This window comes from Odocoileus virginianus, chromosome 26, assembly GCF_023699985.2.
Source record: "Odocoileus virginianus isolate 20LAN1187 ecotype Illinois chromosome 26, Ovbor_1.2, whole genome shotgun sequence".
In the NCBI taxonomy this organism is placed as follows: Eukaryota; Metazoa; Chordata; class Mammalia; order Artiodactyla; family Cervidae; genus Odocoileus; species Odocoileus virginianus.
In genome coordinates, this window is record NC_069699.1 from 9,849,636 (window position 1) to 9,874,598 (window position 24,963).

Consider the following 24,963-nt stretch of genomic DNA (forward strand, 5'->3'; position numbering starts at 1 on the left):
ATCTCAAGATGAAATCTATGAGATTTCAGACAGGTATAATAAAATATTGAATATGAAAGTCACTCAGTCGTGTCCAACTCTTTGTAACCTCATGGACTATAGCATGCTTGACTCCTCTGTCCATGGAATTCTCCAGGCCAGAATACTGGAGTGGGTAGCTGTTCCCTTCTCCAGGGTATCTTCCCAACCCAGGGGTTAAACCCAGGTATCCCACATTGCAGGCATATTCTTTATCATCTGAGCCACCAGGGAAGCCCTACATTAGTGAATCTGAATTATAATTGATTTTTTACACTTGATCTTAGCCAAAAGGCCGAGAAGCGATTATAATTGATTTTTTAAAAACTTATTTTTTGGCCACATCATGTGACTTGCAGGATCTTAGTTCCCCAACCCAGGGCCATGGCAGTGAAAAGTGCCAAGTCCTAACCACTGGATCACCAGGGAAGTGCCTGAATTATCTATTCCATTTCCCAATTTCTGATTACTTTTGATTCAGTGATTTTATCTTTGTGTTAAAAGTGGAAGGGATAGGTGTATATATACTATATATAAAGTTTTATATATAGTATATATATATCTAGCTTTATATATATAAAGCTACCAGTATACTCCTAACTTTTCACTCTTAAAACTACTTATTTAGAAGGCTGTATATATAGGCCTGAATGGTTTCAGTAGAATCAGTACTAATGAACATAGCTTTAGGTAGGTTGGATAAAAACAACTAGTCTATTATTACACAAACAGAATAAAATATATTGGAATTGAAAAACAGTGCATTTTTATCCAGAAAGCATATTTCCTCAGAGTTTTTCTCAAAGAAAGAGAAAAAAATAACTTTGAGAAAAATTCATGTTGTGGCTGCAGACTTTAAAGAATGAAGAAATAGTTCAGGGGTGTTTCATTGGTGAACAGAGTATAGAAACTGAATTTATGTTTGTCTCCCTTTTCCTATTTTACAATGAGTTCTCATTATTATATCTACTAAATGAAATGTTTTTCTTTTTCTGAAAAGCTTACATCTAGTGCTTACCCTCAGATAGATTAGTTTTCACTGACTTGTGTGTCAAGATGTAATATATTCAGTTAACAAACACCTAGATTGAAAGAAAACTTGATTCAGTCAAAGACCTTGTTCAGTTCAGTTACTCAGTCATATCCGACTCTTTGTGACCCCATGGACTGCAGCATACCAGGCTTCCCTGTCCATCACCAACTCCTAGAGCTTGCTCAAATCCATGTCCATTGAGTCGGTGACTCCATCCAACCATTTCATCCTCTTTCATCCCTTTCTCCTCCTGCCCTCAATCTTTCCCAGCATCAGGGTCTTTTCCAATGAGTCAGCTCTTCACATCAGGTGGCCAAAGTATTGGAGTTTCAGCTTCAGCATCAATCCTTCCAATGAATATTCAGGACTGATTTCCTTTAGGATGGACTGGTTGGATCTCCTTGCTGTCCAAGGGACTCTCAAGAGTCTTCTCCAACACCACAGTTCAAAAGCATCAATTCTTTGGTGCTCAGCTTTCTTTATAGTCCAACTCTCACATCCATACATGACTACTGGAAAAACCATAGCTTTGACTAGAAAGACCTTTGTTGGCAAAGTAATGTCTCTGCTTTTTAATATGCTGTCTAGGTTGGTCACAGACCTTGCTAAGAGAAGAAAATGTAGGCTAATATCTTTATAGAAAGTGTCAGAAAGTAGCTTTGTGGCTTGAAGGTGGGGAAACACTTATTAAAATCAATACGGAGAAAAATTGACAGATTTTATTACATTCAAATTAAAATTTTCCAGTCCATGAAGGGCAAGATGGGCAAAGTTAGCAGATAAATGACATATTGGGAGAAGATATTTGCAATACCTAAGACCAATTGGGAACTTACATCTTGAAATATAAGAAACTCCTGCAAATCCTTAAAATAAGACAAAAATTCCCAATTTGAAAAATGGGCAAAGGGAATAAAGCAGGGGATTCACTGAATGGGAAATCCTAAATGGCTAGTGAGTGTATAATGAAGAGAAGCTCAAATTCATCAATAATGAGAGAAATGCAAATTAAAGCAATAACGAGAAACAACCTCTCACCTATTAAAGGATAATAAAATAAAAAAGGATATAAATGCCCGGTACTATATATAGGATGGAGAAGTTCAGGTACGCTTGGGCATTCCCGGTGGGAGTGTAGACCAGTATAGCAATTCTCAGAAGTAATCCAGCACTCTGAGTTATGCACACGTAGTATAAACCCTACTCTTGGATATTACCCACCCCCCCAAAAAAAAATTCCCTCCCAGAGGTCCATAGAACCATGGATGAGGATGTTTCAACCTGTGCTACTTGCATTAGTGGGGAACTGGAGTCCACCCCAGTGTTCCTCAGGGGGCAGCCTGCACAGCAAAACCTGGGGTCAGTGCACTAATGAACACGATAGAGGGGTTACAAGCAACCAAGTAGATCAGGGGTCCCCACACACTGTACGCTTCACGGCATCCTTCAGAATCTTAGTTTTATCATGTGCTCCTCGGCCAAAAGAACAGGTTAATGGTTCTGTTTATCAAGTATCAACAGTTAGACCCAAACGGCTTCATATATAGTTGTGGCCTAACAACTTAAAAGCTCTTTGAAGAAATTAGTGCACAGAGTAGGGAGAGAAAATAATTTCATTTCCTTCTTAAATAAGCATAATTACTCACTAAGGGGATGTGTGTGCCTGTTGGGTGTTGCACAACTCTTCAAAGATTAGGATCAGACTGAAAACCGCTGCCCTTATTTTTTCACTTTAATTTTCCTGCAGTACTTGTTTATCACCATGACTGCTTAATCACCGCGATTTGCTGATCACTATGCCACAGTTGTGCAAAGATATGATGCTTTATCCTGGAAAAGAATCTAGCAAATCCAGTGTTAGAACCGTTGACTGCCTAGTAGTCGACAGTCAACGACTTAGCAGTGTCCTTGGAGACTGACAAAGGTTGAGATGAGTATCCCTGTGTTTCCCTCCAAAAGTAAAAATATCCCGCTGCGCCCCTGTGGGTTCCCTGCATCTTCCCAGAGCACCTGGGCGCACGGTTTGGGAACCAGAGAATACATATGAGTAAACTGTAAAAACAGTGCTGAATTTTTAAAAGTACTTCAAAACTAACGCCTAGGGAATTTCCTGGTGGTCCAGGGATTGGGACTCTTCGCTTTCACTGCCGACAGCGCGGATTCAGTCCCTGTGTTCATTTCCCTGTGCCCCCTAAGTCGGCACCATGAGTGGACAGCTGCTCCAGTACCCGAGAGAGTCGAACTTGGAGGTCCCAGGCTCCGGGCTCTCAGAGAGACAGGTAGGAATAAGCCGGCCTAAGGATGAATCTTTTGGTCCAGGCGTCCTCCAAGAGAAGGCAGGCCGCGATAAGGCCGGGTCCGCGCAGGGAGCACATTTGGATGGGAGGCGGGGCGAGGTGGGGTTGGAGGGAGTGAGCTGCCAGTCGATCGCCCAAGGTGCGAAAAGCAGGCGATGCTGAGCTGCCGCGCGTCCTCACGTCGTTCACCCGCAGGTGGCGCCAGAGCCCAAGGCGGCGGGGGCCCCGGGTCCGGGAGGTCGGCCGGGCGGGGCGAGGGGCGGGCCCGGCGTGGCTGCGCGTTGGAGCGCGGCGACAGTCCGGCGGCGGGAAGGACTGAAGGAGCCGCGCGCCGCCGGATCCTCCGCGGCCATGGCCGAGCGCGCCGCTCGCCGCTGCTGCCTGGGCTGGGACTTCAGCACGCAGCAGGTATCGGCGCGGGCCCGGGGGCGGGCCCGGGTGGGCCGCTTCCTCCGCGACGCCGGGCGGGCTGGCGGGGACCCCGGCGCCCGGAACCGTGGGCCGCGCTGCGAGCGCTTCCTTCTCGGGCTTCCCCGGGGACCCGGCACCTCCGCCAGGCCTGTACCCCGGGTCTCCCAGAAAGGGGCCCTCCACCCCCACTCCTTCAAGGGATCCGTGGGCACGTGGCGGGGAAATGCCCGGGGAACCGCCAAGGCTCGCGCGCCTCCTTGAGCACAGGTTGCCAGGGACCCGAAGGAACTCAGCTCCTTTAAACAGAGGGCCAGACAGACGGGCAGACACGCAGGCGGAGCCAGTGACCGGGAACCAGATCACCGCTTGAAGCTTTTTTTTAAAGTGAAACGGGCACGATGTACACCTGAACTTTGTCCCGTCCGTGACAGCCCTTGGATGGCACCAGCGTGCCCAGGTCAACCTGCCCGACTGTGCTGCTCCCAGAGGCAGGCACGCAGGCAGGCAGAGTCAAGATTTGCTTTCCAGTTTGGGGTATCAAGGAGCTCGTTCTCCTTAACTTAGGACATGGTCGCAGTTAAAGACAAACCCCTCTCCACAGATGGGTCAGGGGAGCAAGGCTGTGGTCAATCCCTGACCAGAAACTCCTGGGGGGACCTTGAATAAGTCAGGTTGTCTTGCGAGGCCTGTTTCCCCATCTGTCCAGTAAAGGAGTTGTACCCTTGAGTTTGGAGGTCTGCTCCACTGGGACATGTATCTCTGGTCCTTGATCATGGCCTTTGGGAACAAACCGGGGACCTTGCCTGGTCTCTTAGATCCGTGCAGGCATGGACACCCCAGAGGTGTCTCCAAACGCTGCCTCCCATTCCTTCTCCTCTAGGTCTTTCTCAGACCTTCTTGCCTGGCACAGGAACCAGCTCGTCTATGAACATCTACTTCTAGAGGATTTTGGCTTTGACTGTTGGGGAGGGCAGAAATTCCCTGAGTGATTTGGGGTGTTTCTGTTTAGCTTCCACTTCTTCATTTTACTAAGTCTTTGGATATGTTGTCAGATGAGGCCTCTTACCCAGATAATTGCAATGATGCACCTCAGCCTCAAGGAGGTCTCCAGACTGAACCACTACTAGGGGGCCGGGCTTCACTTGGTGATGTTCATATCCCTGGACCAATATAGAAGCTGAGCAAAAGTCTATCCATTATTTTTAATATTTTACCTTCCAGGTAAAAGTTGTTGCTGTTGATGCAGAGCTGAGTGTCTTCTATGAAGACAGTGTGCATTTTGACAGAGACCTTGTAGAATTTGGGTATGTACCTAGGGTGCCTGTGTGTGTGTAGGGGGTGGTTTGGGATTCCACCTTAAACCCCCCCTTTTTTTTTGGCCCCACTGCATGCCACTTGTGGGATGGTTGTTCCTTGACCAGGGATTGAACCTGTGCTCTTTGCAGTGCAAGCATGGAGTCCTAACCACTGGACTGCCAAGGAATTCCAGCTTTTTATATTTATAAACTGCACTATTCTGGTTTCCTCAAATTGCAAGAAGGGTGATCTTGACACATCACTCAGCATCTTTATTTTGTGCCTGGAATGCACTCTTCTGCGTTCTTTCCGAATTCTGCACATGGCTTCATATATGTAGTAGGTATCAGCTGACACTTTGTACCAAGCTCTGTGCTGCATGCTGGGATTTGATGGTGAAGCAAAGACATGGTTCTTGCTCTCCCAGTTCTTCACATTTAGTGGGGAAGATTAATATCAAGCAAAGACTGATGGATTAAAAAAAAAAAAAGAATGTTTTTTTTTAAAATAAACTCAGAGAAGACCATTGATGGACAGGAACTCACTTCTTTAAGTACTTACTGTAAAGAAATGTGATCTAGACTTGGAAGAGTAGGTTAGAGAATGTTTCTAAGGAGGTAGTGCTTAAGCCAAGATCTGAATGAGTGGGGTTAGCCAGGTGATAGATGGTAGAGAGCTTTCCAGGCAGAAAGAATAGCACATGCAAAGGCCCTGTGGCAAGGAGCACTGCTCATTCATGGAGCTGAAAAAGGCTGAGTGACTAGGGAGCAGAGAGGGTGGGTTGGGCCATAGAGGTGGAGACTGGGTTGGACCATATAGGCCATGGAATGGAGTTTATCTTTATCCTAAAAGCTATGGTCACCCACTGTAGGGCTGTAGGGTACAGTGTGAGATGGTTGTTTCTGTTTTTTAAAAAGATCTTTCTGGGTGCAGTGGCAACGCAGATAGGATGTGGCCAAAGTACATGTTGGGAAACCACTGAGGAGGTTTTCCAAAGATCATCCGGATGAGAAATGATATTGATTGGATGAGAGAGAGCTAGGTGGTAAAATTGACAGGTCTTGGTACAGACTTTTTTATGAGATATGAGGGTGAGGCTTCTGGCTGGCCTTCAGGGTGGATAGTAGACTGTGAAAGAGAATTGGTTTCTGGGAAAAAGATCATGATTTTAGATTTTTGTATTAGTTTGGTAGGGCTTCCAGAACAAAAGTCCACAGACTGGGTGGTTTAAATAACAGACTTTTTAATAAATTAATTAATATTTTGGCTGTGTTGAGTCTCTGTGGCTGCGAGAAGGCTTTCTCTAGTTGCGGGGGGTGGGAGTTGCTCTCTAGTTTCGGTGTGCGGGCTTCTTATTGGGGTGACTTCTCTTGTGGAGCACAGGCTCTAGAGGCTCAGTAGTTGTGACACGGGCTTAGTTGCCCTGAGGCGTGTGGAATCTTCCTGGACCAAGGGTTGAACCTGTGTCCCCTGCATTGGCACTGGATTCTTAATGACTGGACCACCAGGGCAATCCAAACAATAGACATTTATGTTCTTACTGTTCTGGAGTCTGGAAGTCCAAGTTCTAAGTGCTGGCAGGGTTGGTTTCCTCTGAGATCTCTCTCATGGCTTTCCAGATGCTGCCTTCTTTGCTGCCTCTCACACGGTCATCCTTCTATGTGAGTGCACCCCTGGCATCTCCTGGTTATTTATATCCTTGTCTTTTATAAGGACATCAACCATGCTGGATTAGGGCCCACCCTGATGACATCATTGTAACTTACTTACTTACTTTAAAGGTACCATCTCCAAACACAGTCACATTGTAAGGTACGGGGGCTTGGGACACGGTCAACTTCGAAGGATACAATTCAGTTCATAGCAGTTGTGGATTCATTGATTTTGAGGTGGCTTGGAGTGGTCCTGGTGGAAGTGTCTGTCCATGTCTATTTTAGATAGCACTTCCTCTTTGAAACCTTCCCTTCTGGCCTCTCCGTCTCACTGCCCATCACCTTGTGTTGCCATCTACTTCTTTCCCAGCTCATATGTCTCCTTTGAGCTGAGGTTGGAGGCTCTCTTGCTTTCATATTTTATATTACTACAGGCCACCCCTCTGAGAGTTTTGGTAGTTTGTATCTTTCAAGGAATTGGTCTGTTTCATCTAGCCTATCAAATTTGTGGCCATAGAATTGTTCATGCTGCTGCTGCTAAGTTGCTTCAGTCGTGTCTGACTTTGTGCAACCCCATAGACGGCAGCCCACTGGGCTCCCCCATCCCTGGGATTCTCCAAGCAAGAGCACTGGAGTGGGTTGCCATTTCCTTCTCCAATGCATGAAAGTGAAAAGTGAAAGTGAAGTTGCTCAGTCATGTCCGACTCTTTGCGACCCCATGGACTGCAACCTACTAGGCTCCTTCGTCTATGGGATTTTCCAGGCAGGAGTACTAGAGTGGGTTGCCATTGCCTTCTCCGGAGAATTGTTCATAATATTCCTTTATTGTCTTCTGATGTCTGTGAGATCAGTAGTGAAGACCCTTCTCTCGTTTCTGATGTTGGTAATTTACATCTTCTCTCTTTTTTTTGTTGTTAGTTAGCTTGACTGGAGGTTTATCAGTTGACCTTTCCATAGGATCAGCTTTTGGTCTCTTTGATTTTTCTCTTTTCATTTTCATTGGTTTGTGCTCTGCTGCTGCTGCTGCTAAGTCACTTCAGTCGTGTCTGACTCTGTGCGACCCCATAGACGGCAGCCCACCAGGCTCCCCCGTCCCTGGGATTCTCCAGGCAAGAACACTGGAGTGGGTTGCCATTTCCTTCTCTAATGCATGAAAGTGAAAAGTGAAAGTGAAGTCGCTCAGTCCTGTCCGACTCTTTGTGACCCCGTGGACTGCAGCCCGCCAGGCTCCTCCGCCCATGGGATTTTCCAGGCAAGAGTACTGGAGTGGGGTGCCACTGCCTTCTCCAACTCGTGCTCTAAGTTTTATTAAATTTATTATTTCTTCTCTTCTGCTTGGATTATTGTCGCCATATTTGAGCTTTTGTTTTTTATGTCATTGAATATCTCAATCTCTCTTTCTGTTGCTTTTTTTTTTTATTATTAGTTGGAGGCTAATTACTTCACAGTATTGTACTGGGTTTTGTCATACATTGACATGAATCAGCCATGGATTTACATGTATTCCCCATCCCGATCGCCCCTCCCACCTCCCTCTCCGCCCAATCCCTCTGGGTCTTCCCAGTGCACCAGGTCCGAGCACTTGTCTCATGCATCCAACCTGGGCTGGTGATCTGTTTCACCCTAGATAATATACATGTTTCGATGCTGTTCTCTTGAAACATCCCACTCTCGCCTTTTCCCACAGAGTCCAAAAGTCTGTTCTATACATCTGTGTCTCTTTTTCTGTTTTGCATATAGGGTTATCGTTACCATCTTTCTAAAGTCCATATATATGTGTTAGTATACTGTAATGGTCTTTATCTTTCTGGCTAACTTCACTCTGTATAATGGGCTCCAGTTTCATCCATCTCATTAGAACTGATTCAAATGAATTCTTTTTAATGGCTGAGTAATATTCCATGGTGTATATGTACCACAGCTTCCTTATCCATTCGTCTGCTGATGGGCATCTAGGTTGCTTCCATGTCCTGGCTATGATAAACAGTGCTGCGTTCTGTTGCTTCTTGATTTTGAGTCATTGTTTAAAAGGCCTCCTCACTCCAAAATTAGGAAGTGGACTTGGAAGGGCTTCTCATCCATCGCCAAACTTTCCCAACCCCTTTATGCCCACTGCTCCGAGTGACAGCCTTGCAGGGTGAACACCTTATATTTAGAAGGCTTGTTTTTGCTGGTGCTTTTGGAGAATTGCCACCTCTGAGCCACACTGCGCAATTTCCATGCCTTCTCTCTCCACCTTGCCTGTCATCTTCCCTGTTCAATCTACAGTTCCCCCACGAGGCTGGGGGTGGGATGTTTCTCCTGCGGGAGGGATCCAGGATCTGCCACTGCCAGGCCGCCACCTGAGGCTGTGTCCCACATTATCTCTTCTGCTTGTAGGACTCAGGGTGGAGTTCATGTTCACAAGGATGGCCTGACAGTGACCTCTCCGGTCCTGATGTGGGTCCAGGTAAGCCACGGATTCCTGTCCCTCTCTTGTCCCAGCCCGTCTCACCAGCAGACTTGGAAATTTGCTCAGAAGCCTGAAGGTGGCAGCTCATGAGAGCCCTTGTTGAGACCAGGTCCTCCTGGGCAAGTGGAATCTGCACGGTCCAGGGCCAGCCTCGGTCTTCGCTGGTGTCAGGACTCCTGAGCTGAGGAGACACAGAGGGCTTCCAGGTGCTGAAACCAGAGCAGATGGAAAGTCCTGCCACCTTTAAAATGCCATAGAGCAGACCTCTCCCAGACATTCGCTTTCAGGCCCTGTGTCCTCCCTTGTACCCTGAGATCCAGACATGGCCCTTACACTCTTCGCTTAGTGCTCAGTACCCAGACCCTTCCACTCCAGGGGCAGGGGCCCTCAGCATGGTGACTTGTGACCTGCCCAGTCAGGCTTAGAGCCGTCCCAAGCCAGACCTGCCCGCTCAGGACCAGTGAGGAAGCAAGATGCCTATTGCCAGATCTGGGTTACCTGGGAGGCCACAGGACTAGGGTGTGGACAGCACAGGCCGGTGTGATAGGAGCTGAGGGCTCTCTCATTGACCACAGGGGACCTGAGACCCTGGAACTGGAGGTCAGACAAAGGTAGCAACTGAATGTCCTCTGCCCACAGGTTTTTCAGTTCTCGGATGCTTAGCTGTGCTGCATGGCATGGGGGATCTAGTTCCCTGACCGGGATTGAACCCAGGGCCCCCTGCAGTGGGAGCTCAGAGTCTTAGCCACTGGACCACCAGGAAAGTCTCTGAAGCCTTGTTCTGATGGGAGCTTCAACTTTGCTTCTCCATTGCACTGAAGTCATATCAGTAATATGGTGCACTGAAAATGCAAATAAAAGAAACAAAAATTTGAGCCATTTGGTTTCGGCTCTTCCCGAATACTTGTGTGCATGCTCAGTCCTGTCTGACTCTTTGCAACCCCGTGGACAGTAGCCCACCAGGCTCCCCTGTCCATGGGATTCTCCAGGGAAGAATATGGGAGTGGGTTGCCATTTCCTTCTCCAGGGGATCTTCCCAACCCGAGGGATTGAACCGGCATCTCCTGCATTGACAGGAGGATTCTTTACCGCTGAGCCACCTGAGAAGCCCTCCGGAATGTTTGGAAGTCACCAATTGGAGAGGCAAAATTTGAGGATTGCTGGTTTCTGATTGCATTTATTTAAAATATTTTTAGCATAGCTCACCCTTTTATTTGGTTGATGCCTACTCATTTAATTGATGTACTCTAGTGCTTCCAAACCCTGAGTCATCAGTTCCTTCTTTATCTCCACTGACAGGGCAGGCACTTAAAATCCAGGCTTGTGCGTTACCTGGTTCCGTGGTTCAGGACAGTCATGGTGGATTCTGTGTTTCTTCTCAGGCTTTGGACATCATCTTGGAGAAGATGAAGGCTTCGGGCTTTGACTTCTCTCAAGTCCTCGCCTTGTCTGGGGCGGGCCAGGTTTGTTTGCTCAGCCTCTGTCTGCAACATTAGGGGCGTCTGTCTTGGGCAGTGGTGTGGGTGCTGAGGTGATGGCTCCCCTCAAAGGAAGGTGCACTTTCTTGAGAGTCACTGCATGTGTTTCGAGGCAGTGAAAATCCCTATAGCTGTTTGACCTTGGAGGATGAAACAGAGGATCTGAGACAGTGCGTACAGTTAAATGTTGTACAGAAGACACCAGGGGAGGAGGAACTGGATCCAGGTCCTCCAGGGGATGGAGGAAGCTTTTGACATGAATTTATTATGACTGTTTGAGGGCACACAATGGCTTTCCTCTTTTCTGGAAGTAAAAATGAAGTCAGAAATCATGCTGATAACGATAGCAGTGTAATAATGACAAAGAACAGTGAATGCCAAGTGTATGCCAGGTGCGATGCTGACCATTTTACCTGCGCTCACTCAGTCTTCATAACAGTTGTACCAGGAGGTATCGTGCAGTGGTTAGCACAGGGGCTCCAGGTTTGATCCCTAGCTCTGCCATTTGCAAGCAGTGACCTGGGGCATGTTGTCCAGCTTTCTGGTGCTTCCATACTCCAGTCTGCCATGAGCTCAATGTGACTGTTAAATAGATAGGACAGTGTGGGAAAAACCCCAAGTTTTAGCTACTGTTTTTATGATCATTGCCATTTACATGGGGAAATGGAGGCACCGAGAGGTGATGTCACTTGTCCAAGGTCACGTAGCTGCTAGGAGGGGGAGTGAGGATTCCAGTCCATTGTTATCCTCAGTCACTCTGCCCCATGCTGGTTTAGCCCTCATTAGAGAGCGCTCACCAGCTCTTCTGAAGGTGCCTCTTCTTCCCCTGACCTGACAGAAGCGTATTGATTGTGTCCTCGCTCCACTAAGCAGAGTCCCTGGTGGTCGTGGCTGCATCCCTCGGCTGAACCCCCATCCTGGACACCCTCTCCCTGCCACACGTCCCGTCTGCCCCCTTGGCCAGGCATCCCAGGAACACCCCAAGCTTACCATCTCTCTGCCTGAGCGCTCCATCTTGCCCCAGCTGCCCCAGCCCTTGATTCCTCCGTCCTCCTGCCCCCACATTCCAAGGGGTCCCCGAGTCCTGCTCATTTGTACCTGACTCCCGAATCTCCCACTCTTCTCCAACTCCACCTCTGTGGCCCCGGGCCTGGTACCCACTGTTACTCTGGGCCTCTGTTCCACCTCCCTGCCTCCGGCCTGCCTTCTCCAGGACTCTCACAAGCCCTTTCATCCATTCTCTCTGGCCATCCAGAGTCCTCACCAGCCCAAGATAAAACCCAGCCTCCCGAGCATGGATGTCCAGGGGTAGGCTGCCACCTCCCCATCCAGTCCCTTCTTCCCCCACCCGAACCTCAGATTCCTTCCCTGCACATGCCAGCCGCTCTCAACCGCAGTTACTCTCTTCATGGAGCACCCCTGCACCCAACTCTGGGATCCTTTCCTAGTCATCATATCCACTTCTACGCACGTATACCCCCAGCTGGCTAGACTCCCCTGTGTTTCCACAGCCCTGCCACTGCACTTCATAGGGTTTTTTTGGCTGCGTCCGAGTTGTGGCACACGGGATCTTATGTTGCAGTGCAAGCTATCTAGCTGTGGCCCATGGGCTTAGTTGCTCCGTGGTAAGTGGGATCTCGGTTCCCTGACCAGGGATCGAACCCATGTCCCCTGCATTGCAAGGTGGATTCTTACCCACTGGACCACCGGGGAAATCCCTTAATAGAGTTTTGTAATTGTCCACTGTGTCTTTTTCCCTGACTGAACTCCAGTATCCTTTAGAATAGGGGTGGTACTACCCAGCCATCTGTCCCATCCTGGCGTGATCTAGGTGATCAGTCAGCGTTTGTTGACTGAGTAATGGTAAATGAATAAATGAGTGCGTGTCAGATAATATTCTAAGCAATATATTTAAATACAGTTTTACAAAGGCATCAACATCTAGACCCATAATCTTTGTTCCTCCATGTTTTGAGGTGGACAGGGCAGAGTTCCTCCTCATATTATAGAAATGAAAACCAAGTCTCATAAAGGTGATGAGCTCTGTGCCTTAGAAGTACCAGGGCGGACTCGGAGTCCAGGTCTTTGGCGTGTAGTCTGGGGTCCTCCCGGTCTCCAGGAGGCTGACACGGGCTTGGGTTTTCCCTTGGCAGCAACATGGAAGCGTGTACTGGAAGACAGGGGCCGGCCAGGTGCTGACACGCCTGTCACCGGACCTTCCGCTGCGTGAGCAGCTACAGGTGACTATGGCCAGCTTGTGGGAGGCTGAGAAACTTCTGTGGGAGGTGGTAGGGAAGAAGGGCCCCGAGCTCCGTAGGTCCTGAAGCCTCGGGCTTTGGGGCATCGTCAGGGGTGTGGGAAGATGGCTGAGCACAGCAGTCCTGTGAGCGTGGCCTGCCATGCACATCGCTGTGGTCAGGACAAAGACCTGGGTGCTCACCGCCCTCATCACGTGGGGCCCTTGCAGTCCAGCACGACTCTGGCAAGCTCCCTGCTCAGAAAACTCCCCCAGGGACCTAGTGCTTCCCCAGGTGCTGCTCAGGCAGGCTCTGGCTTCTCCTCTTCTCCCAAGCTCCACGTGCCCCGGCCAGCCTGCCCTTGGCTGCAGCTCTGGCCCCCCGCCACCCCCTTGCTGTCTCTCGTGTTGCCTATGGTGCTCAAGTATGCTCACCAGAACCTTCTACCTAGAGCTTTCTGGGGAGCGACCCCCCCCGCCCCCCCAGGCCAGACCAAGGTTTGGACGTGAATGGCTTACCCACGGGTCTTCCAAGGTCACGTCCAGGGAAGAGACGTCCGCTTCATACCTGCTGTGCTGGGCAGGGTGGCCCCCAGGGTCAGCAGGCGGAGCTCACGCCTGTGCTCCTTTCCAGGCCTGTTTCTCCATCAGCGACTGCCCGGTGTGGATGGACTCCAGCACCGCAGCCCAGTGCCGCCAGCTGGAGGCCGCCGTGGGCGGGGCCCGGGCTCTCAGCCGCCTCACCGGCTCCCGCGCCTACGAGGTGATCTGGGGACAGGGGCTGGGCTAGGAGGAAGACCTGATTGCCAGCCCTGGTCCCTTCTCCTTGGGGGTCTGGGAGGACACGCTGGTGACCGGCCCCTGTGGGCATCATGGGAGGCCGTGTGGGTGCTGCCCCGTGGAGCCAGGCCCCGGGCACTCTGGCCTGCAGTTCTGAGCTAGACCCGCTGCACTGCCCGTCCAGCGAGGGCAGGCCTGCTAATGCTGCTCCCAGGTCAGAGCTGAGCTGTATCTGTGGGTGACAATGGCGCCTCGATCTCAGCGTCTCTAACTTGGAGAAACAAGGAACACTTACGTTTTGGGTAGTTTTGAAGCTGAAAGGAGTCAGTGTTTACAGACACTTGGTGCAGCTCCTGGGAAAGTAAAAAAAAAAAAAAAAAATTGAGTACCTCTTTCCTGTTAGCTTCAGCCGCAGTCCCACCTCCTCCCACGGGGTGGCTGCGGTTGGCTCAGCCAGGATTGTGCCACCCTCCCTGGAGTAGAGGTTCTGGGGATAAGACCGGCCCTATTTGGGCCACCTGAAGTAGGAAGGCTGTGGGTTAGGAAAATACGTGAGTCCCCTGCATGGGCGCCTTGGGTCAGAGCAGACATCCTGCCACGTGAGAAGCGAGATTATTACTAAGGGTGTTCAACAGACATCACACATTTCCAGATTTCAGAAACCTTCTTAAGCTTTTATTCAGAGCCTGCTGTGCTAACTCTGTGAGTAGTTTATGAAGTTGATCATTCTCCATAGGATATGGGTTTTTAAGCACTTGCGCTCTTTTTCCAGCGATTTACAGGAAACCAGATTGCAAAGATTTACCAGCAGAACCCCGAGGCCTACTCACACACAGAGGTTGGTTAAATGTTCCTCTTTGATTACAAGTCAGGGTCGAATTCTTTCTGTAATTTGCATAAATACACATCTCATGTACATGGGCTAAAAACATTGATGAGCAGACATTAAAAATGATATGTATTCAATTTGCTTTTATTCTCATTGTCAGGCTTTTTCCAAAGAGGAAGGAAAGAATGGAATTGTAGGAAAGGAAAGTCAGAGACTCTCCTGACCAGAGGGTAGAGGTCAGGGTCAGAGTGGGAGCAGGGGGCCTGGTGTCTTCCGGGGACCACCTGAGTGGATCTGGGTGCTCTTCATCTCTGTCTCCTCAATTTCCTGGGCTTCCCTGGTACGTCAGGCAGTAAAGAATCTGCCTGCAGTGCAGGAGGCCTGGGTTTGATACCTGGATCAGGAAGCTCCCCTGGAGAAGGAAATGACAACACACTCCAGTATTCTTGCCTGGAGAATCCCATGGACAGAGGAGACTGGTAGGCTATAGTCCGTGGGGTTGCATAGGGTTGGACCCGACTAAGTGACTAACACTTTTACTTTTGGGCTCAGTATCCTATCGTTGATGCAGGATGCCTAATAGGTGCTTGATAGGCTTGGAGTCTCTGTTTTCTTAGGAAATTTGTAAACCTGGACCAGTGTATCTCTAGCTGTGGCCCTTCAACACCAGAACCTGTATCCCAGGAACCCAGGTTCCATTCCTTGAGCCACAGTTGCTGAAAGCCGGAACTTAATGCCACCTGAGGAGCAGCTCAATGGCCTGGCTACTGATAGTCATCTCTAAGTAGTTAGAAAATGATCGGCTTGCGTTAAACCATACTGCTTTTTCAATCTTAACATGCAGTTTGCTATTTAGTGAGTCAGAGTTCCAGATTATTCTGCAGTGTCAGCCATTAATGAAGTGGAGGGGATGATGAAAATTCCCCAGAGTCTGTGTGTAGAAGAGGTGGCTCGATTGTGAACAGGAGGTGATGGCATTCTCTGCGCTGGTCCAGGTGCCTGTGATCCCCATGTGGGACAGACCCTCCGGGTGACATTTGAAATCAATCATCTGTTCCTGCCTTTCATGTTTGGGGTCTCTGGCTTCCAAAGGGGACGGCTTTCACTTCTACTCATTCTGAGCTCCTGAGAGGGTCTTGCTTGGCTCTGAATTCTGTGGCCATACATCTACTTCCTCTGTGAATAAAGGCCATAGAAATGGAGGAAGGAAATCAGGGAAACACACCCCCCAGCATATGGATTCCGGTGAAAACTGCCTTCCCTCAGCCTGGCTTCTTCATAGGGTTTTGTTTTTGTTGTTTGGCTGCACTGCGAGGCTTGTGGGATCCTTAGTTCCCTGACCAGGGATTGAACCCAGGCCCCCAGCAGGGAAAGCCCGGAGTCCTTACCTCTAGACCACCAGGGAACTCATTTTTTCCCTCTGTCGTTGTGACCCTGGCTGTTTTGTGACTTGTCAGAAACCGCGGAGCGAGGGGCTTTCCTAAGGAGTCACTGTGTGGTGTTCCAGCCACTCAAAGTGCTCTGCGAGACGAGGGATCCTCCGTCCTCTCACTGCTGGGGCATCTTGCTCCAAGTTTCTACTTCCCTCCCCAACTTAAGGCTCTTGTCCTGTTGTGTGTGCGTCACAAGCAGTCAGTTGCTCATGAAAGTGAGCCGTAAATCTCCCTGTATCTTTCTCTTTCGCAGAGGATTTCCTTGGTCAGCAGTTTCGCTGCTTCTCTCTTCCTTGGGTCTTACTCCCCTGTGGACTATAGTGATGGTGAGTCTTCAGCGTCCAGGGCTGGGCCTGTCCAGCAGGTGCGCGGCAGCGCGAGCCTTGTCCAGTCTTCCATCCCTCCTGTCTGTTGCCAGGAAGGGAGTGTGTTAGTCAGCTTTTGCAGGTAACAAATGACCCCAGTGCTTTGCAGCTGAGGGCCATCAATGCTTATTATCTCACAGAGTTTCTGAAGGTCAGGAATCAGGGAGTGGCTTGACTGGATGCTTCTGGCTCTGGGTCTCTGAGGAAGTGGCAGTCAAGCTGGCCTCCAGCATTGCGGTCACCTAAAGGCTCGACTGGGGTTGGAGGATCCACTTCCAGGCCACACACGTGGCTGTTGGCCGGAGGTCTCAGTTCTTGTCCTAACCCCCCCAACACCACCATTTGGGAACTAGATTTCATCCCAAGGGAAGGGTTAGAGAGACAGCAGCCAAGCCGAAGCTGCAGTCTTTCACACGCTAATCTTGGGAGTGACGTAGGTCACTCTCCCCCTGTCTCTGGTCACACAGACCCCTGGGTACCAGAAGAAGGGACCACAAATGGTGTGAACACTAGGGCTGGGGGATGACCAGGCACCGTCTTGGAGCCTGGCTCCCTCAGAAGTTATATTTTGAAGTTCTTGTTCACATTTGGAGAACTCAGGAGAGCGATGAGCTTCTGGAATCAAAACCCTGACAAAAATAAATGCAGGTGATGCCAGTGAGGAAGAAGAGCTGGGAGGAGCTTGCTGAAGGAGCTCTGGGTTGAGGCTAGAGCGGAAGGAGGGCCCAAGGAGGCAGAGCAAGAGCCCAGGCCTGCGAGAGTGACCTCAGGAGACCCTTGGGACACTCTGAGTCTCTGGGAGTTCAGCTGAAGTGTCTGAGCGTGTCGTGTGCCAGACACTAGTTTAGTTTGCAAGGAGAGAGAGTGAAGTGACTAAGGAGTGGTCCCCAAGCTTTGCTCACAATCTGGAGAAGAAAAGCTTCCTCCTGCACAGAAGCCCAGCTCCTTGGAGCTCAGGCTGGCAGAGTGCTACACGTGGAGCAGCCTGTTCCCACCAGTGTTCTCCACACTCAGCAGGGCTGCTGAGCGCTGCTGGAGAAAGTTCCATCACTGCTCTGGACATTACTGAGCTCCGCCCATTCCCCTCGCTGTTGCCTTGGAAGTCACCTACTAATTTCCCAGTTGTCTAACCATCTCACATAGGGACAGGGCTCCAGCAGCACCCCGCCCGCTGGTCTGCCTCCTCCTGGACCCCAGGAAGAGGGCCGTCCACCTGTGCTCTGGATTCTCCCCCCTCTTCATCCTCAGGAGAAGTAGATTATTTTAGGGAAGAGTTAGCTGATCACCAGGGCTTCCCTGTTGGCTCAAAGGTAAAGAATCTGCCCGCAGTGCAGGAGACCGACCTGGGTTTGATCCCTGGGTCAGGAAGTTCCCCTGGAGAATGGTATGGCTCCCCACTCCAGTCTTCTTGCCTGGAGAATTCTATGGACAGAGGAGCCTGGCAGGCTACAGTCCCTGGGATCGCAAAGAGTCAGATATGACAGAGTGACTTTCACACACACATAGCTGATCTTAGTGATGAATATGAGGAAGTTTAGAGGCACATGAGAGCATCCCCCGAAAGGTTAGATGCGATTGAGAAATCCCACATCAGTGCCAGGGCTGCCTCAGAGCCTTGAACCCCAGGGGATACTCAGAGCCATCCTAGATGCTGCTGCTGGGAGCTGCCCTCCCCCGGCCAGGTCTTAGAGAACCAGAGGCCCCCTGCAGAGTGACCCAGAGCCGTTGTATACATTCCATCAGGGAAGAGCTCCAGGTACAGGTTTGCCGTGAGAATGATCCACTCTTGGCTAGATTTGTGCATTTTTACAAAAGTTTTTTTAAAGATTTCTCTTGGAACTTCCCTGGCAGTCCAGTGGTTAAGACTCCACACTGCCAATAGAGGGAGCGCGGGTTTGCTCCTTAGCTGAAGAACTAAGGCCCCTCATGCCATAAGGTGTGGCCCAGAAATTGGGAAAAAAATGAAGAAAGGACACATTAAAAAAAATTTCTTTGTTTTCCTTCTTGTATCCTTCCTTCCTTAGGTTCTGGAATGAATTTGCTGCAGATTCAGGACAAAGTCTGGTCACAGGCTTGCCTTGGAGCCTGCGCACCTCGCTTAGAGGAGAAGCTTGGCCGGCCGGTGCCATCCTGCTCCGTTGTGGTAGGTCCCCTGCCCGGCGGTGAGGCTCACCGGGGAGCTGGTTTGCTGCTGGGGAAGTGGTATAGTACACAGACGCACCCACCACCCCCCACACACACATCCATCCATTTACACAAGGGCACGCACACATGGGACTTTGTCTAGTACAAGATAAGTAGTTGACATGAGTCAGAGAAAAATGTCTGGATCCCTGCCTTGCACTCAGGTGCTGAGGCCCAGTTGCAGATTCCTGCCTCGTGGCAGGGGTGAGGGGGTGAGGGGGTTGGGGAGTGGACTTTGTAAAATTGCACCCTGGAGAATAATTAGAATGGGAAAAGGATTGAAGGCATATGTTCTGGGTGATTGCACTCCTTAGGAAAAAATGCACAAGATAAAAATTTAAGGGATAGGGACCACTACTGAAGCTTGGGGCAGGCAGTCTGGAGAAAATAAAAAGAAGTGCCAATGATCTGGGGAGAGCACGGGCCCCGGAGCCACACTGTCTGGGGTGGAATTGGGCTCTCCTGCTAACCACCTTTGTGACCTTGTGCCTCAGTTTCCTAGTCGCTTCCACTGTTTCTGGAACAACAGGAATACTGCTACTTTCTGTCAGGCTGTTGTGCAGAGTGAATGAGGTGATACATTTAATGTACTTAAGATGGTGCTTGGTCCCAGGGCTAATAGGAAGAGCACTTGGGACAACCACATGCAGAAGAATGAGACCGGACCACTGTCTTACTCCAGATACAGAAGTTAACCCATAATGGATTAAAGGCTTGAATCTAAAATTTGAAACCGTAAAACTCTGGGAAGAAAACCAGTAGCTCCTTGCTACTCATCTTGGCAAAGATTTTTTTTGCCTTTGAAACTAAAAGCAGGGGACTTCCCATGGTGGTCCCGTGGCTAAGATGGCACATTCCCAATGAAGGGGGCCCAGCTTCAAACCTGGTCAGGGAACCACATCCCACCTGCCACAGCTAAGAGTTTGCATGCCACCAAAATGAAGATTGAAGATCCAGCGTGCTACAACTAACACTTGGCATAGACTGATAAACATTAAGAAAAAAAACCTAAAAGCAGAGGCAACTAAAGCGAACTCAACAAATATAACTACCGCAACATAAAAAGCTTGTGCACAGCAAAGGAAGCCATTAACAAAGTGAAAAGGCAACCTACCAACTGGGAGAAAATATTTGCAAAATCTGTATCTGCTTCCCTGGTAGCTCAGATGATACAGAATCCACCTGCAGTGTGGGAGAGCTGGGTCCAGTCCCTGGGTGGGGAAGATCCCCAGGAGGAGGGCATGGCAACCCACTCCAGTATCCTTGCCTGGAGAATCCCATGGACAGAGGAGCCTGGCAGGCTACAGTCCACAGGGTCTCAAAGAGTCGGACGTGACTGAGCAACTAAGCATACATAGCTGATAAAGGGAACAATTCAGTGAAAGAACTTTGACCATCGGCACCTATATTCAGAATAGCCACTGGCTGTCCATGCTCTGGTTTCTCCTAGCTGGCCAGCTGAGTTCTCGGCTGCGCCCTGCACTCGGCCATTTGGTGGGAAGCACCTGCCCCACCTCAGAACAAGTGGGAGTGCTGGGTGGGGCAGAGCGTTAGCTGTGAGGGAGACCAGGGCACGAGGAGAACCAGGCTACCACGAGTGCCTCCTGTTGGCAGTCCCAGCCACGGAAACACTTTTCTATCAACAGTGAGTAGCTGAAAACAGCCTTTGCCACCATGAGCGAAATGTCAAAGCCAGATCGTCGTCATCATCCCGAGGGTGGGCTTCCAGGTGGCTCAGTGGTAGAGAACCCGCCTGCCGATGCAGGAGACATGGGTTTGATCCCTGGGTCAAGATGATCCCCTGGAGGAGGAAATGGCAACCCCCTCCAGTATTCTTGCTTGGGATAGAATGACCATGGGATCATAAAGAGTCAAGACGTGACCGAGCACACACGTGTCTCGCAGAGGGTGCCGTGAAGCCAGCGCGCAGAGCTAAGGGTGTCCTGCCCCATAGAAGCAGGAAGGAAAGAAGGAAGGGCGAAGAGAAAACAGCCCAGCCTCTGGGGCTGGTATTGCACACGGCTCTTTGTTTCCAGTTGATGGAGAGCGGTGTTTTGTCCACAGCAGCCAGTTTTGTTTGCCTTCCACCAAGAACACATGCCTCCGAGAGGGGCCTCGCGCAGACACGAGCAGCTTGAGGAGCAGAAAAGAACTGATTTGGAAAAGTGTGTTTTCGTTTGGAGCATATGTACCCACGTGATGGGGGGAAACAAGCAAAACTCATGTTTTCTGTCATCTCTTTTTCTGAAGGTGGTGCCCAGATGGCTCCCTCTCCTTGTCTGCAGGAAACTTTGTGGAGATGTCGTGTAGTGACGCCTCCGCCTCGCAGCCTCCCAGCCCCCCTTTTCCGCCAGCAGTCACGGCCTCGCGTGTCCCTTGGCAGCTGCCTGCCTGAGCTGGAGCTCGTTTCCCTCTTCTGCCCTGGGGGCTTCTGGAACTCTGCATCTGTGCTCTGCCAGCCTGGAGGATCGGGGAGTTAACCCCACACACACACCTTTCTCCTGCGAGGAGCTGTGGCGGGCTGCTCCCTGTCCCACCCCCAAGAGGACAGCCTGCCTCAAATGCTGCCCACAGCCAGCTCCGGCTCCCCAGAGTACCCTTGGGTGGGCTTTCACCCCTTCCGTTTCATTCTTTTAACCCCCACCCTCATTTCCTGGGGTCACTTCCCCAAATAAGCCACCTGCACAAGCCCTGACTCAGACTCTGTTCTGTGAGGCAACCCAGGCCAAGACATTTACCTCCCAGGCTTTATTCTCATGGAAATCCGAAATTTTGTTGGATGGAGCAAAATGGTCTTCCCAGACACTGGGAAATCCCTTTTTAAAAAATTTTTTTGGCTGTGCCACTGGGCATGTGGAACCTTAGTTCCTCAACTGGAGATCGAACTCACGCCCCCTGCAGTGGAAGGGTAGAGTCTTAACCACTGGACCACTAAGGAAGTCCCAGAAATCGCATCATTTATTTAAAATTTTTGGAACTAAGAGAAAGACAGGGAAAGCTGAAGGTGGCAGGGGGAGGGGGAGCTTTCTTTTCATAACTATGCTTTCTAAAGACTGTAGGTCTGTCTAGAAGGTATCCCTGCCCTCTGATCAAGGCTCGAAGGGGCCCTGAGAGCTTGGGTTCCTGGTGGAGACTCCTCCCCCACACCTTCTTTCCTTGGTTTATTTTCTTTAGAACATTGGCCTCCATGCATGCATGTCTGATTGCTCATGATCTGATTGCTGGGCTGGTGGAGCATGTGTGTAAGGCATTATCTACTTCCATGAATTTGTTTAATGATTTTCTCCTCTCATTTGTTTATTTTTAATGCAACAGCCAGAATTTGGAGCTTACAAAGCAAGCCCACGTTGGCGACTGTTTTGTTCTAGCTGCCTTGACTCAAAATCAAGCAAGCGTGCCTTGAGGCAGTGGGACAACTTCATGTTCATGGTCCCAGCCCCGCGCTGGGCTCCGCTGGTGTTCTGTGAACAGGACGTCCCGGCTGTGATGAGCCTCTTGGCCTTGCCCAGGCCTGTTGCTTTCCCGTGGCCTGAAGGGTGGGCAGCTGTGCCAAGCAGGTGGGATTTGCTTCTACAGAACGCACTTGCTTTCTCTCCTCAGGGGGCCATCTCTTCCTACTTTGTCCAGCGCTATGGATTTCCTCCAGGATGCAAAGTGGTGGCCTTCACTGGGGACAACCCAGGTGAGTACCTCTTGGGACTTCATCCCCCCAGAAGCCTGCCTTGGTCCTTGCTGGACACTGGCGAATGCCAGGCAACCTCCTGGGGAAGCCTGTCTGGCAGGCCCTTTCTCCGTGGCCACCTACCCCCTTGCTGGCCTGAACTCTGCCTCCTTGTACCTGCCCCACCTTGGCCCTGGCCGCACCCACAGGACCCACCCAGGGCTGCCCAGCGAGGTGAGAACTGATCAGTGGAGGAAGACAGTCAAGCCCGCCCTCCCTGACCTGCCTTTTCTATTCCAGAGTAAGCATCTCAGTTCCTCCACCTCTTCCTCCAGTACCCAGCGTTAAGACTCTGACCCCTTTTTTGACCTATTGTTGCTTAGTCGCTCATTCATGTCTGACTCTGTGATGCCGTGGACTGCAGCACTCCAGGCTTCCCTGTCCTTCACCATCTCCCAGAGCTTGCTCAAACTCATGTCTGTTGAGTTGGTGATGTAGGTACGGCTTACTCCTCATCGAAGCCTCTTGTCTCCTCTTCTCCTTCTCTTCTCTGGGGTTTCCCGACAGGTCTCTCAAGGAAGGCCAAGTGGCCACAGACTGCAGCCCCTCACCACACCCCTGCAGCCCTTTTCCTAATGAGCCACCAAATCAGGGTTGATGGATAGAGTAAACACAAATAGAATAAATGCAAATACAATACCAACGTGAATTCAGAGGAAGGTCAAATGATGAGGTAGGATAAGTGTGTCCCAGGCATTATTTGAACTTCAGAAAACCAATGCTTTCTCAGCATGTGTCCCAAGTATTATTTCTCTGAAATTGAAATGTGACTGAGTGCCCTGTATTTTATCTGGCAACTCTATGCCAAATCGCCACCCTATGCAGCCATTCCTGCTCTAAGAAAGTGCGCCTGAGGTGCATATGAAAGGATTTGGGCTGCTTTGTGGGTGGAGGCTGGGGTCTGGCTTCAGCCTGTCCCCTGGCTTTCACAGCCACAGCCTCCCTGCACTTACCTCCTACTGGTTATGCAGATGAGGATGTGGATGGCAAAAATAAAATAAAAAGAGGCACCTGTGCTTAGGACTGGTGCTGTGTCCCTAAGAATGGAGCTGAAGGTCTTGTTAAAATGTACTCATCGTCACAATGTGTTGTATGTTAAGTCGCTTCAGTTGTCTCTGACTCTTTGTGACGCTCTGGACTGTAGCCCGCCAGGCTCTTCTGTCCATGGAATTCTCCAGGCATGAATACTGGAGTGGGTTGCCATTTCCTCTTACAGGGGATCTTCCCAACACAGGGGCTGAACCCGTGTCTCACGTCTCCTGCATTGGCAGGTGGATTCTTTACCGCTAGCGCCACCTGGGAAGCCCTTCATCATAATGATGATATTAAGTTCTGTATTTCCTGCAGTATCTATGTGTACTTTTGTGACCAGGAGAAAAAAACAGTGAAGTTGCCATTACTACTGTTTCTGTCCCCAATATAAATAACACTCGTGCTCCGAGGTCTGCTCTAAGGCCCGTCTGCTTTGGAGCTGGGGGCACGTGAGCATGTCCCTGCTACCGTGAGGTTGCATCAGTGTCCTGGCTGTGTCCCCCCGCTTCTAGGGTGACCACCACTGGCATCTGCAGGGAGCCCCCAGGAGCCAGCCGAGGGCCACTCTGTCCCTGAGCAGATTCCGTAGCCCTTCGCACGGAGCCCTGTTGTCAAGGCACAAACCCAGACACAGAGCAGGTTTTGGGGAGGGGCCCCCCGTGTTCCTTAGGGGCCTAAGATGAGGTGAGATGGAGGCTGGTGGACATTGGCCCAGTTCCTGCAGCACCGAGCTGTGAAGCCCATCCTCCTGGCACCTGATTTGAGAGGCAGCTCTGGGCTGCGATGGGCGTGTTCTGGTGCCCAGGCTTCCCGCGGGATGCCAGGCCCCCAGTTCCTATCTACCCTAAAAGTTGAGGGGCCCAGGCTCCCTCAGAAAAGGGCAGTCCTACACTTTGTGGTTCAGGTTTGTTTTATTTTAAAAATGAAAATAACTCCATCAAGTCTCATTAGAAGAAAATATATCTATATATATTTTCATATTGGGATATAGTTTATTTACAGTGTGTGTTACTTTCAGATGTCCAGCAAAGTGAATTAGTTATACATAGACATATATCTTTTTCATAGTCTTTTCCCATATAGGTTATTACAGGGTCTTAAGTAAAGTTCCCTGTGCTTCCTTGTTGGTTGTCTATTTTATGTATATTGATGTGTGTATGTTAATTCCAACCTCCTAATTTATCCCCTCTCCCCTTTCCCGTTTGGTAACCATGAGTCTTTCTAGAAAAATGTATATTCTTATGCCTACTCTGTCAACTAGAAGAATGTCAGGGAAAATAATGGGCCTGCTTTTTTTACCACTAAAGCGTGAGCTTCTGGGCATGTTTGAGAGGGAATGACAAAGAAGCAACTTTTTAAACCTTCCTTTGGGGCTTTGCTTTCAGGCTTAATGTTGGAAGTACCAGGCAGGTAGCCCTCAGCCAGTCCCTCCCTAAGTCTGACCTTCACTTTCCTGCCGCCTTAAATAATGTGTTAGTCTTACGCTTTTTTCTTATATACAAGGGATTCCTCTTAGTTGCAGAAACAAATTTTAAGTACTGACAGACCAAAGGAAGAATGTAAAAAAATCATCCATGATCCCTTAATCCAGAGATAACCACAGTTAAAATTTTGAGGACTAGTCCTTCTAACTTTCTTTTTCTGTGCCCATAAATACACATTTTAATCAACCAAGGCAGGATTTTTGTGAACTTCATTCGTGGTTGTCTCGGCTTCCACTGTTCTGGCATTTACTTTGCCAGTCTC

General features: G+C 49.9%; 1 protein-coding gene across 2 annotated transcripts in view; it reads left to right on the forward strand.

Annotated features, from left to right (window-relative positions):
- The first annotated feature begins 3,647 nt into the window (after positions 1–3,647).
- XYLB (xylulokinase) overlaps positions 3,648–24,963 on the forward strand; it is a 45,425-nt gene continuing 24,109 nt past the window's right edge. The window contains exons 1-10 of one of the 2 annotated variants that reach the window (XM_070455430.1): positions 3,648–3,756; positions 4,981–5,063; positions 9,087–9,156; positions 10,542–10,622; positions 12,791–12,877; positions 13,508–13,636; positions 14,426–14,491; positions 16,169–16,241; positions 18,305–18,423; positions 22,065–22,146. In XM_070455430.1, coding sequence (XP_070311531.1) covers positions 3,700–3,756; positions 4,981–5,063; positions 9,087–9,156; positions 10,542–10,622; positions 12,791–12,877; positions 13,508–13,636; positions 14,426–14,491; positions 16,169–16,241; positions 18,305–18,423; positions 22,065–22,146 — 847 coding nt within the window. In that variant the 5' untranslated portion in view covers positions 3,648–3,699. Of the gene's footprint in view, positions 3,757–4,980; positions 5,064–9,086; positions 9,157–10,541; positions 10,623–12,790; positions 12,878–13,507; positions 13,637–14,425; positions 14,492–16,168; positions 16,242–18,304; positions 18,424–22,064; positions 22,147–24,963 lie in introns of those variants that run through there. The other variant, XM_070455431.1, reaches the window with a different exon arrangement.